The following is a 15,045-nucleotide window of genomic DNA, read 5'->3' as shown; positions in this document are numbered from 1 at the left end:
CTCCAATACTTTCAGATCTTATTTTTTAGTCTTCTAAGGCATTTCTAACCACATCAATTCACCTAGATCTCAATCTTCCTTGGATCATTTCCTTGCCCACCTGGCATCAAAAAACTAATGTGCTAATCTTTTCTATTCCCATTAGATTAGCTCTGCTCACACATTTCTGAATGCTAGGAACTTTCTTATAACTATCTTCATTTTGAGTATAGTTCTACCACTGATGCCATCTGTTCATTCCTCTAATTTTTTCCAGAACTCTGTTGTCTTTAGTCTTAGATCATTTTATTTTTATTTTATTTATCTGTACATTCATACACTTTTCAATATATATTTCATTTTTATCGTGCTCAAATCAAAATGGTGATTCCATCCCATTTCAAATGTCCTGTATTATCTTGAAAAATTAGAAAACAACAACTGAGATGGTTTGGCCACACTGTATGCATGGATGCAGACAGACTTCCTAATGTATTAATCAATACTTTTCCAACTGAAAAAAGAAGACCCGGAAGACCAAGAAATACCTGGCTGAAATCAATAAAGAACATCTCGGGATGCAGAACATATAAGGAACTTTTTCGGACAGCAAGGAATAGAGAAGACTCAACCCATCTTAGACAGAAGAGAAGAAGAAGAGTATTATCTTGTGTCCCTAACCACAATGAAGACTAGTTTTTTTTTTCCCTCTCTCTCTCTCTCTCTCTCTCCTGTGTGTGCATATATTTTAATCCTTATGGACATTTTTAAATATTAATTAACAAACTGTAGAAAAGTTTATCTCTTTGAAAGCAATTTATTGTTTCAGAATATTCTTACCTTCACTTATAACAGGTGTAATAATAGGTCTTGTTTCTAAATTCTTGGAATCATCTATATTTTCAGTCTCTTTGCATGGTGATGCTTCTTCACTTGGTGGCTCTTCAACAGAGGGAACTGTGCTAAATATGTTTGTATTTGACCTAAAAATAAAACATGCAAAACTCAGTAGCATAATCACACAAATTTTCAAGGACATCAGATACTGTTCTCTGTTAAAAAATAATGTTATGGTTAGTCTCCATTGGCATTATGCTGAGTCACATGGTTAGGCTTGGTGGAAATCATGTTAAGAGGTTAAACAGAGTGAAAACAGCACTAGGATTAAAACCAATGTTTAATACTTCCAATATTTTCTCTCAGTCTGTTTTCCTGAAAACCTTTCTCAGTTGCTATGGGTGGATTGGAAGATCTGCCATTGTTGGATTCTAAATGAAGAGAAATGAAAATTGATAATACTTCTTTCAGAATCCAACATAATCCTCCATGTCAAAGGCAAGACTTGTAAATATTATTTATTGTTTGTCTCTTGCTTATAGTGTGTTATTCATATAATTGCCTTGAATTTTGTTTACTATTATTTAATAATATAATCTTAAGTAATGAAATAGTAATAAAAAGGCTCTGTATAAAAATATTATTCTTTTAATTTACTTTATTATATAATAATATTATAAGAAGCTGTGGATGTATGTTATAGAATTTGTGTTTATTATGATTGAATGTGATTTATATGAACTATGATATTTCTTTTTTTATTATTTATCATTACTGAAAGAGAAAGTAATTTTATGTAATTCTTCTGATTGGATTTGATTGGCTGTTGTCAAGGAAACATGGTTAATTTTAGATAGTGCGTGCATGGAGCGTGAGCTACGGTATTCGAAGGGAGAAGAAGTTGATATAAGCTGAACTAGCTAGAACCAGATTTTGGTGGGTAGAATGAACGTATTTAATGGGATTTTTATGTTGGAGGTTTAATGGATTTTTTACAAACACTCAAAAAGAATTAAAATAGAATTTAATACTTCCTATATTTCGTCCTAGTCACTAGGACATCTACGGGGATTACAAAGACAATTAATGTAACATGCACACAAAAACTTACAATACTAAGCCCAACCGCGTGGGTGACAATAAAGTCCTATCTAGGTGGAGCGCCCTCTAAGGGCAGTAGTAGGTGGCCTGGAATGTAAGGTGGGACCTCTGGTGATGACTGTTTCCCAAATCTTCGGAAGCTTAACGCAACCGTATTTGTTAAGATTTGGTTGGTTTCTGAGAGCTGCTGCTTCTGAGAAAAGTCTCTCTTTCTTGAATTTGCTGTGGTGGAGCATGGTGGTTTTCTTCCATGATACTCTATGGGTGGTGTCCAAAACATGGTCAGCCAAGCCTGAATGGCCATAGTTGTGTTTAACGATGTACGACTTGTGTTCCTCCAGGCGGATGGATGCTGATCTGCCTGTCTGTCCAAAGTATGCAAGCTTACAGGAACAGGGTACTTTGTAAACTCCAGGCAGAGAGAGAGGAGGGAGCTGATCTTTCGTAGAACGGATAAGGGTAGCCAGTTTGCGGTAGGGCTTATATGCTGTGTGTAGGTTATACTTTTTTAGTATCTTGGCTATTTTTTCCGAAGTGCCACGGATGTAGGGTATGGTGATGGCATTTTTAAATTCTTGTTGACGAGAAGGACGGGGAACGGGGGAGGAATTGATTATTTTTTTGATGCTGTGTTCGCTGTAGCCATTGGAGAGGAAAGTTCTGTGTATGTGGTTAAGCTCAGTAGTGAGGGCGGTTCCACTGGAACAAAGATTGTGGGCTCTCTTGGTAAGGGTTTTAATGATGCCATATTGTTGTGAGGGGTGGTGGTGGGAGAGTTTGTGAATGTATCGGCCTGTGTGTGTGGGTTTTCTGTATACAGTGAAGGCAAGTGTATCATTAGGCAGGTGCGTGACTAAGGTGTCTAGGAAGGGTAAACAATTGTTCTTTTCCTTTTCCATAGTAAACTGGATTCTTGGATGTAGGCTATTGAGATGACCGAGGAAGGAGTCTAACGTGTCTGGGCCATGAGGCCAAATAGAGAACACATCATCTACATATCTTAGCCAGATAGAAGGTTTGAGTGGGACTGAGTATGTAGATATGTAGATGATGTGTTCTCTATTTGGCCTCATGGCCCAGACACGTTAGACTCCTTCCTCGGTCATCTCAATAGCCCACACCCAAGAATCCAGTTTACTATGGAAAAGGAAAAGAACAATTGTTTACCCTTCCTAGACACCTTAGTCACGCGCCTGCCTAATGATACACTTGCCTTCACTGTATACAGAAAACCCACACACACAGGCCGATACATTCACAAACTCTCCCACCACCACCACAATATGGCATCATTAAAACCCTTACCAAGAGAGCCCACAATCTTTGTTCCAGTGGAACCGCCCTCACTACTGAGCTTAACCACATACACAGAACTTTCCTCTCCAATGGCTACAGCGAACACAGCATCAAAAAAATAATCAATTCCTCCCCCATTCCCCGTCCCTCTCGTCAACAAGAATTTAAAAATGCCATCACCATACCCTACATCCGTGGTGCTTCGGAAAAAATAGCCAAGATACTAAAAAAGTATAACCTACACACAGCATATAAGCCCTACCACAAACTGGCTACCCTTATCCGTTCTACGAAAGATCAGCTCCCTCCTCTCTCTCTGCCTGGAGTTTACAAAGTACCCTGTTCCTGTAAGCTTGCGTACTTTGGACAGACAGGCAGATCAGCATCCATCCGCCTGGAGGAACACAAGTCGTACATCGTTAAACACAACTATGGCCATTCAGGCTTGGCTGACCATGTTTTGGACACCACCCACAGAGTATCATGGAAGAAAACCACCATGCTCCACCACAGCAAATCTCAGAAACCAACCAAATCTTAACAAATACGGTTGCATTAAGCTTCCGAAGATTTGGGAAACAGTCATCACCAGAGGTCCCACCTTACATTCCAGGCCACCCACTACTGCCCTTAGAGGGCGCTCCACCTAGATAGGACTTTATTGTCACCCACGTGGTTGGGCTTAGTATTGTAAGTTTTTGTGTGCATGTTACATTAATTGTCTTTGTAATCCCCGTAGATGTCCTAGTGACTAGGACGAAATATAGGAAGTATTAAATTCTATTTTAATTCTTTTTGAGTGTTGTAAAAAATCCATTAAACCTCCAACATAATGTCCTCACAGCACTTAAGCCTCTACACAAGTATTTAATGGGAGAACAAAGGTAAACAAGGGAGAAAGCTTATGGACAGCAAGGAGTGAAGTAAGGGGTGGCAGTAATGGGGATTTGGAAATGCTGTAAATAGATTATGAAAGGACCGGGATTTTAATAGGCAATTCGGAATATTTCTACGGAATTCTAAAATTATGACGAATTCCAGTGGTTTTGAAGAAGAAAGTGCAAGGCTGAATTTAATGCATAATAATAAATAAGGAATAAATAGATTACCTAATACGAGTGCATCATGACTTATGAAGCTCTATGTTTAACATTTCAGTTATTATAGTGAAGATTTCTTTTGAATAGTGTTGCTTCAAAGTGATAGTTAACTACAGTTTTAAGTGTGCCTATAGTGAATCCAATGTGTAAAAGATGTAACCCGATAAGAGCAGTCCATTTTTTTAATATTTCAGCGTGAAGATATAAGAGTTAGCTCCGCTTGATATATCTTAACATTAACTGTGGCGTTCTACTAAAAATAGCCAAAGGATGGAGCTTTAAAGTGTTTCCCCCCTTGAAGTGATAACTGCCTCATAATTAAATTAAGTGTTAGTTGACTATGAGAGAATTAGAGAATTCTACTTTAAGAATATTTACTATAAGATTCTGTAACACTGAACTGTGTGAACCATTTTAAATTATTCGGAAGAATGTAGAATTGACAGCTGGATGTCTGATGCCTAATGTTTTATGTTATGAATATTTGAACTAAGCTGATTTGCATTATCTTATTTTCAAAGTTATACTTAAATGTACATGTTCTATAACCCTGTATTAAATGTTTATTTCATTGAATTCAATTTGTTGTTTGCCTAATTTTTCTTCATTGCTCTGCTCATAAAGTTTATCGGACCTTGCGGAAGCCTTAAATATTTATTTTAAACTCGGCCTGTAGAAAAGTGAGATTGCTAAAGTTAGTTGATGATTGATTCCACTATATTATATAGACTAATCTGAATATAGGGTGGTGCAGGATAATATAAATTTCTCTATATTTGGATTAGTAATCAACTAACAATTAATTAAGATAATAAAAAACAGATATTTTAAATAAGAACTACGTTCTAACAAGATGGCAGATTCAGAGCTAGGATGTACGACACAACTTCTTCCATAATACATCTGTCATATATATCTGTTATCTATATCTCAGGAGTGGTGGTGAAGATTGTGGAAAAATTGGTTAGGGCTTGCATTCAGAAATGGATTGACAGTGAATCTCTACTTTGCAATGTACAACATGGGCTTACTAAGGAAGGTCATGTTTCAGCAACTTGCTCACATTGTATAACAATGTTACCATTGAACTAGACAAGGGGAATGGATACACCATGATATTTTTGGATTTTGCTAAGGCATTTGACAGAATACAGCATGATAGACTCTTGCATAAATTGGAGAAAATCGGTCTGGGTTATAGAATATTAGCATGGATAAGAGGAAGGCTGACTGACAGATATCAAAAAGTGGTATACAGGGAATGTGAGTCTGCAAGATTTAAGGTAAACAGTGGTGTACCACAAGGATCAGTTGGTCCACTGTTATTCAATCTATACATTGATTAAATTGGAAAGGATTTGACAAGCAACATTCAGCTATTTGCTGATGATGCAAAGATAGGTAGGATAATCAAGAATGCTGCTGATAAGCAGTACTTGCAGAATGATTTGAATAGGCTGGAATTATGGGCATGGGAAAATGGGTGTCAGTTCAATGTCAGTAAATGTAAAGTCATTCACTTCGGCATGATTAGATATCCAATGTCATATTATATTGGTGGGATTATTCTAGAAGAAACTGATGAGGTTAGGGATCTTGAAGTGTTAGTAGATAGGGGGGGGGTTGAAGTTCAGAAGCCATGTGGCAAAGATTGCAAATACAACTCAAAAGATAATAGCAATACTGAAATGAACGTTTCACATGCAAAGATAAGGATGTCATTTTGTCTCTTTACAAGGCCTTGCTTGGACTACCGTGTGCAGATCTGGTCTCCTAGTTTCCATTGTAATTCTGATATATTGGAGAGAATACAAAGGAGAGAATGTTAAAAATGATTTCAGGATTGTGGAATACTGATTATGAAGAGAGATTGAGAATTTGTAGACTGCAGACACTAGCAAACAGGAGAAAGAGGGGTGATATGATTGAGAGTTACAAACTTCTGAAAGGGTCATACAGGATTTCAATTGATGGAATTTTTCAATTTATGGAAGGTGGGGAAAGGACAAGAGGGCATCCTTGAAAGCTAAGAAGGGGTGAGAGCCAGATTTTTCTCTCAGAGGGTGATGTGTGATTGGAATGGACTGTTGTTGCATCGCTTTCTTCCTTATCACAACTATTTTAACCTTTTATGCTATATCTCCGTAATACACTCTATCGGGTAGCACGTGGTACCTCTGAGGGACAATGGAATTTCCCCGAAAACAAGGCAGTACCAGAGTGTCTGAGATTTACCTCTCGTAAAACGCCAAGAAATTTATTTGTTTTGCTGCGCCACTTAGCGCTATTAGATTATTAATATTAACAACCAAGAGGTAATCTCAGGACAGTACTTAATGATACCTATCAACTCTGCAGACGTGGCCAAAATATACCCTTTTTAATATCCCGCATAGGTTCGCATTAATATTTTATAAGCAGTGCATCGGATTCCAGAAATCACTTAAAGTCTTTGTTAGGATCAAAAGCAAGGTTTATTATACTCTAAAGTTGATACACATAATAACATAAATTAAAACCCCATCTTAAGGGAGTTCCAAACAAGGTATATAATATTCAAACACTACTATTACACTCATAAAATATTATACAGTAGCTTCCTAAAGTAAGAATTATATTAACCTTCGCTAATGCAGTAGTCATGTACTATTATCACAATCAATCTAAATCTCCGTAGCTCTGTCCTACACAAGATAACATTCATATCTTCCACAATCTCTTTATATTATGCCAATTCTTTACTCTAACATATCCTTAACTTCATTCAATATAAAAGCGAACTTAAACACAATGACAGATAGTAAGATTAAATTCAATACCCCTCTAAACTGATAGCAATACAATCTTATCCTATATCATTAATGTTCCTTTTCCATAACATATTAACATGGCACATATTCTGTGAAACACAAACAAAGTTTACTTATCTTCCCTTTTCGGTTTTCTTTAGTGCTTCATAGGTTCACAGGAAACTGGCCTTCTGTGGACAGCCGGACTTGCTTCTTTTCGCGGAAAATACAGCCGGCAAGACCGTAGCTGCCTATCGGGATCCCTCTGATATCGAGGGCACTCGCACCCTACGCCCTTCACGAGAGACGAACACACAGGAGATCCAGGAACAAAAAGCCTTGTTACAAGGTCGCATGACCCTTATATTTCCCCTATTCTTCTCGGCGATTCTCACCCTTTTCGATGTCCAGCCAACTCACACGTGCTACTACGTCATGGCGTCCATATCTCTCCCCGGCTATCGCACGTACGCTGACGTCACGTTGTTTGCTTGGGGCGAGCCGCTTCCTCACAAACGTCTCCGTAACCTTTGGACTTCACCCCCCCCAACTGTTGAATTTGTGCTTACATTCCATAATTCTTTTATACATGTTAATTTATAAAGCTCTGGTAATATTTTACATTTTCAATATTAATTTAACCTCATTCGCGAATGGCACAAAATATATACTTATTTAACCTTTTCATAACAGAAACATACTTGATATACATATTACTTATCTTACACTTAGAGGCAATTTACTGTATTTATCTCTTTCTTTTGTTTGGAAAAGCATGTTAGACTGGGATAACATAGGAGTTCATAAAATTCCACTCTATCACAATCCATCACTGTCTTTGGATGTTGTGAGTGCAAGCAGTGCGAATGAATTCAAGAATTAAGTATGATAGCCGGAGTGTGTAGTATGTGGCCTCCCTCAACGAGTCTTTGACTTCCCGGAGGTCTGTCTTAATTATAATTATTATTATCATGAATACAGTCAGTGAGGTCTAGTGAATCGTGATTTGGATGGTACACACCAAATGAACTGAGAAGAAAACCCACCAACCTCTACTGTATCAAGTTTAGAAGTTTACACTTTTAATTCTTAGGGATCTTGAATTACAAATGAGGCTTCCAAGTGACACATGGAGGATGCCCTACCTAATTAGGACTCTAGACTCTTGTCTACTGAGTTTCACTTTGTTTTGTATAGCTTTTGTGTGTGTGTAATACAAATTTAACTGTACTTTCTGATGATGTCTCTGTGATTGAGATAAAATACTGAAAGCATGAGTTTAAATCTTTTTCGCACAGTTTTCACTCCATTAAGCCACTAACATAAGTCATTATGCTGAGTAGGCAACTGATCTTTTATCAATAATCAACTGAAATTACCAAAGACACAATAGGATTTATGCTAAGCTCTGCTGTTATCTAAACAGTATGAAAACAGGCAGATATTGCTTTTATTGCATTTCTTTTAAAATAATGGAGGACATAAACCTTCCACATCTTTACTGCTTGAAAAGAACCAATTAATGAGCAATTTCTAGTTAAGGATTGCATCACTTTACAATAAATCTCCTCGCCTATATCACTCATACACACGGTATGGAGAAACTTGTGCAATTACTCTTACATTTTCATGGTCAGCTTTATTGATGCACATATAAATGAGACCATACTATGCCCTGCTAATTTCAGTGGCTCAACTCAAAGGAACCACAGAAGGGAACTTTGTTATAGTGGATAGTGTGCTATAGCAAATTTCCTTTAGCATAGTTTTGTGACGATGGAGATTGCTCAAAACTTTTCAGTTTCATTACAGTGAACTGTTGTGATGGTGCTTACTATTGTTGACTATATATGCTCAGGCAGATCATCTCTCTTTCTCTCTCTCTTACTGACACACAGGATGCATGAAGTTAAACATTTCACTCTTGTATGTTATTTCTTAATAAAGTAACACATTTTGCCAGAATATGATGCATGGTTAAGATGGGTGTTACAGTTGTTATACACAAGGGTTATTAGCCTTTAGTAAGAAAGAATGCATAAGATAATGATGACCTATGACAGTTAAAGAAAATTCAGTGAATTAATTTTTCTTTAACTGCCTGTATTAGGAAATGACTAACAGTAACTAGTGGAGATCTGAGACATAGCAGTTACTTGTAGGCATTTACCTTGATTCCAATGTGATTAGAAACCAGCATAAGCCTTATTATTTTTTATTTCTATTAATTTTATGTTTTCTGTATTATTATTTTATCATTTATATAATTCAGAAATCCTCCTCTATAGATCTACCATGGAACTTTTTCAAGCTAGCCTGCAATAAACAAACGGCGGTCTCACGCTGGGTAGTGAAATTCACTTCTGACCTAAAGACAATCTCAAATATTCATGCCACAAGGCAGAATTTGAACCTGCAGCCTTTTGTCTGGAGTACTAATATGCTAACAACCACTCAGTCAACTAGGATGGCATTTGATAAAATACTTACTGCATTTCAGAAAGTAAAATATCAGATGTGGATAGTGTACTGTTGAGTCATGGCCTCCTGCAGTGTCCTTGGACTCCAGAAGGTATTATGCAATAATAAGCCGACAAAACTCAAAATGCATAGGATGGGGTATTTTGAGTTTTGTCGGCTTATTATTGCATAATACCTTCTGGAGTCCAAGGACACTGCAGGAGGCCATGACTCAACAGTACACTATCCACATCTGATATTTTACTTTCTGAAATGCAGTAAGTATTTTATCAAATGCCATCCTAGTTGACTGAGTGGTTGTTAGCATATTAGTACTCCAGACAAAAGGCTGCAGGTTCAAATTCTGCTTTGTGGCATGAATATTTGAGATTGTCTTTAGGTCAGAAGTGAATTTCACTACCCAGCGTGAGACCGCCGTTTGTTTATTGCAGGCTAGCTTGAAAAAGTTCCATGGTAGATCTATAGAGGAGGATTTCTGAATTATATAAATGATAAAATAATAATACAGAAAACATAAAATTAATAGAAATAAAAAATAATAAGGCTTATGCTGGTTTCAAATCACATTGGAATCAAGGTAAATGCCTACAAGTAACTGCTATGTCTCAGATCTCCACATGTATTAAAGAGCTCCTGGTAAACAGAGGATATGTAAGCAATTTCCTGAAGTGGCAGTACAGCAACAGTACAGCTTGCCAAGATGATGTGGTTACATTACTTACATTACATGCAGGCAATGTAATAGTGAGAGGCAATGTTTTAATCAAAGAGAGAGATAGGGGCTGTTGCTGTTTGATTTTTTTTATAGCACATCAGCACTTGAGGATAATTAATTCATGTCAAAAGGTAAAAAAGTGCAAATAGAAAATTAAAATTAGTATATCAGAGTACACAGTTCTGAAATATTATATACTTGCATAAAGATTTTTGCTTTTGCATTCTTGCATTTTTTATAAAAATTTAAAACACAAAGTATATATGGCGTATCAAATAAAATCTGCCTGAGTGTTTAAGGTTCAGATAGACTACTAAAAACAGCAAAACGACAACTGTACTCAATATAATGCAGGCAGGTGATATGATGAACAGTTAGATCTGATAAACAATAACAATACTTACACATAGGCATATCCTCAGTGCATGATAAGTACAACATGTGTTAAGCAAGAAAAACTTCCTGTCTACAAATCTTGCCCATACTGAAAGCACTCATTAATTTTTGGCTTAATTAATCTGGCACAGCTTGTTGATCTCTCTTTCTATGCAATTATGTTTCCACTGGGATATTAATTTCTGTCTTTCTTGTAGAAAGGCTTATACGTTGGCTGCATATGATTATTAAACAACTTAAGGAATTCACAACGTATACTGGATTATAAATTAAAATAAACTTTAATATATACTTCCTATATTTCGGCAAAGTCACGTTGCCATCTTCATGGGAACATAAAACTAAGACATGTGCACACAGACACTAAAACAGCAACTGAGGTCTACTGTTTTTCCTGAAGTCCTGATGGTGCCCCCCCCCCCCCCAGCAAGCTATATTAGGTGTATTCTTGGTCATTGGGCTGAAGTTGTACGTCACCCAAATTTGGGGCAGTCTCATGCATACAAATTTGTTGAGGTTTGGCATGTTTTTTTAGGGCTGAGGCTGATTCTAAGAAGAATCTTTCAAATTTAAACTTGCTGCGGTGTATTACTGTGGCTTTCTTCCAACGTATTCTGTGGCGTGTATCCAGAGCATGATCTGCCAGCCCCGAGTGGCTGTACTGGTGAAACCAGACGTAGTCTTTGTGTTCCGAAATTCTGATATTCGCTGTCCTGCCTGTTTGGCCAAAGTAGGACAGCTTACAGCTGCAAGGGACCTGGTATACACCAGGTAGGTCTAGGGGAAGTGGTTGGTCTTGTGGAGTGGATAAGGGATGCCAATTTTTTATATGGTCTGTAACATGAGGTCAGGTCATATTTTTTTAGGATTTTGGTTATTTTTTCAGAGGTGCCCTGGATGTGGTTTACTGCGTTTAGTATTTTTTTGGGGTTGTAGCCATTGGGTGAGAAAGTGTTAAAGATGCAATTCAGTTCAGTGGTTAGGGCATTGTCATTTGAACAGATTAGTTTAGCCCTGTTATATAGTGTCTTAATGACTCCATATTGTTGTGAGGTGGGGTGGTGGGACTGTTAGTGAATGTACCTGCCTGTATGGGAGGGTTTTCTATAAACTGAGAAAAACCAAGGTTCCATCAGGCTGGCGGGTGACTAGTGTGTCTAGGAAAGGGAGACTGTTGTTTTCCTCTTTTTCCAGGGTGAACTTCATTCTGGAGTGTTGGTTGTTTAAGTGTGTTAAGAAGGAGAGGAGTGTATCAGAGCCATGTGGCCAAATAGCGAACACATCATCAAGGAAAAACATAACTAAGCCATATGGTAGGTTTTTGTGGGGCAGAGTTTAAAGCTTTCTCTTCAAAAGTCTCCATAAAGAAGTTGGCCAAGGGTGGGGAGAGTGGTGAACCCATGGTTGTCCCCTCTATCTGTATGTAGAATTTCATCCCATAGTGGATGGCATTGATTCCCCACGTACAAAGCCAAACATTTAGTCAAAGTACTCACACACTATACTGGCAACACACCATCACACATAAAAAACTCAGCAAACTTCAAAGTTAGACTTACCATAAAAATTATTTTTTATCAAATCGGGACATTTTTGAGAGTTTGCTCAAAACAGAAAGTAACACCTCCTACGCTAAGTACTTATGATTCAAAAAGCTAAATAACGGAGTGGTTAACAAAAAACAACACTTCGTAGTAATAATTTTTGATTACTCTTAACTGAACATAACTTATTATTAAAAAGTTATTAGTATTTATCACTAGCGTGAACTTTCTTTAAAAATTCTTTGTTATTTTTAATCGCGTCGAAAAATTCATTATAATTTAGTTCACTATTAAGTTTGCAGTGCAATACAGCTTTTACTGTTGATTCAGCCATTCTACCTCTTTCTTCAGACCATGTGTTATTCATTATTGAGAATATCCTTTCAACAGGTGAAGATGTGCCTGGCAGGCTGAAAATGTATTCTATAATTTGGACAAGATTGGGCAATGAAATGTTCTTTTCTTTGAAATGACTGAATAGTTGTATCCATTTTTCTTCGCAACTTGTATTTTTCAAAATGTCATAGTTTGCCAACTAAAAAGCTTTTGCAATCACCACTTCATCAAACAGTTCATCCATGTTTATTGCATTATTTGCAAGAGTTTCATTAATTTTTTTTCACCTGAAGCTTCAATTTCCGACCAAGTTAATTCATTGTTGTTTATCCAAGTAAAAGATTCTGCTCCACTAAAACTGTTTTCCCAAAGCTCAATGTAAGAAAGACATCAGTCATAAAATTTTGTAAATTCTTGTAGTATTGTATTAATATTTCCATTATTTTCAGGTATTCTAAAAAGCTTTTTTGCTTCCTGGGGTATAACTTTATTATCACGCCTTTCCTCTAGATTTGTTTTTAAATTTCTAAGTTCAATGGCAATATCTGTTGCACTCGCTTTTGTACTTTCCATAATCAAGATAGATTTGTTAAACAATCTGAGTTGCCCATGCACAAACCACAAATACATTTCACCACGATCATTATCAAAGAACTATTTTATCATACCGGACAGTTTTCTTGTGAAATAAAATAAGACTTCAGTCCCTCATAGATTTCAAGTATTCTGTCAATAGCTGGAAGTAATGAAAGAAAACGGGTGTTGCCATGTTGAAGAACCTTTTTATACTCTACATCTATAAATTCACAGAACGCTTTTAGTTGAGTGACTTGAACCGTATAAATGTGGAAATATTTATAAATTTTGACTACTAAAGCTTCTATTTCAATAAGTAGAACATCAACTGCAGTTTGAAGACAGTTGTGAATGATATGAGCACCAACCAATGCCCAATATTTCTTCCTAGTTCCTTCTTCAATTGACTGTAAATATGTTTTCTCCTCTCCGTTTTACACCCTGAAAATTGGTATTGCAGTTATCTCCACAAAATCCAATAATTTTTTTTTTTGTTATATTATGAGTTTCCATAACTGACATCAAATGGTTTGTCAGTATTTCTGCAGTTTCACCGGGAACTGATTGAAAGTCTAAAAGTTTAACTTTTACTCCACAATCTGGTGCAAAATACCACAACACATGGCATAATTTTAATTTCTTTTCTGTTGGAAGAATCGATTGATATCATCACAAATCAATCAGATTAACAATGACAGCTTCACATTTTGTTCTACCCAGTCTAAACTTTGTTTCAAAAACCTATGATATCAATTTAGATGAACAATCGGCAGACTTAAAGCTGAGATTGTGAATAGCAACATGAAATGCAAAAGTTGCTTCTTTAGCAGCTATTAAAAATTCTTTATCACTTGGATCGGCACCTTTAAAATATCACAATATCTTTGAGGAAGTTCCTGCCACTGCTAAACTAGGCTTATGTTTCGCACATGTCAAGTGATTTTTTTTATGTCCGAACGCCCATCATGAGCTACAGAAAATTCTGAAGAGCACTGTTCACATTTCACTTTGTCAATATGAGCACAAACATTTTTCGAAAACAGATAATCCTTTTTTAATTCATCCGTAAACACACAGTTTCTTTTTGGCATTTTGGGGTTAAATTAATTTAATGAAGTAAAAAAAATCACAAACAACACTGTAAAAAGCAACACCGACTCGCAATCTAAGCTCAACTAAGATTGTGCATGCTCAACAATGACTTGTGATGCAGCATACAGGCCAAAATCAAAGTGGGGTATTCGTGTTGCATAATCGCCATTTTCCGAAGCTGCACTTTTTGTACTACATGTATATTCTGCACTTTTAAATTTTTACCAAATAACTGGGACAAAATGACAAACCGGCTGGGATGCCGGGATCATACCCTCAAACCGGGACGTATGGTAAGCCTATTCAAAGCCAGTGTAGAAACCTTTACACTCCAACATACTGACATAATGGTCAGTTTTGACGTCTCCTCCCTATTCACAAATGTCCCACTCAAGGAAACCTTAGAGCTCATCCAAGCTAAATTTCTTCCCGATATCTCAGCACTATTTCAGTTCACAATGAACTCCGGCTATTTCGTTTGGCAGGGAAAATTCTACAAACAGATAGAGGGGACAGCCATGGGTTCACCACTCTCCCCACCCTTCGCCAACTCTTCATGGAGACTTTTGAAGAGAAAGCCTTAAACTCTTCCCCACAAAAACCTACCATATGGCTTAGTTATGTTTTTCCTTGATGATGTGTTCGCTATTTGGCCACATGGCTCTGATATACTCATCTCCTTCTTAACACACTTAAACAACCAACACTCCAGAATGAAGTTCACCCTGGAAAAAGAGGAAAACAACAGTCTCCCTTTCCTAGACACACTAGTCACCCGCCAGCCTGATGGAACCTTGGTTTTC

The 15,045-nt window shown here is 36.9% G+C and overlaps 1 protein-coding gene across 3 annotated transcripts in view; it reads right to left on the bottom strand.

The window, feature by feature from the left end:
* LOC150106811 (nucleoprotein TPR-like) overlaps positions 1-15,045 on the bottom strand; it is an 826,699-nt gene that overhangs the window by 48,146 nt on the left and 763,508 nt on the right. For all 3 annotated transcript variants that reach the window (XM_090393327.1, XM_090393328.1, XM_090393329.1), the window contains exon 52: positions 820-962. In XM_090393327.1, the coding sequence (XP_090249453.1) occupies positions 820-962 (143 nt within the window). The remainder of the gene's footprint in view (positions 1-819; positions 963-15,045) is intronic.

The sequence above is a fragment of the Typopeltis vanoorti genome, chromosome 5, assembly GCF_054136105.1.
Source record: "Typopeltis vanoorti isolate ZY-2024b chromosome 5, IOZ_Tvanoo_1.0, whole genome shotgun sequence".
Taxonomy (NCBI): Eukaryota; Metazoa; Arthropoda; class Arachnida; order Uropygi; family Thelyphonidae; genus Typopeltis; species Typopeltis vanoorti.
This window is presented reverse-complemented; position numbering and strand designations above follow the sequence as displayed.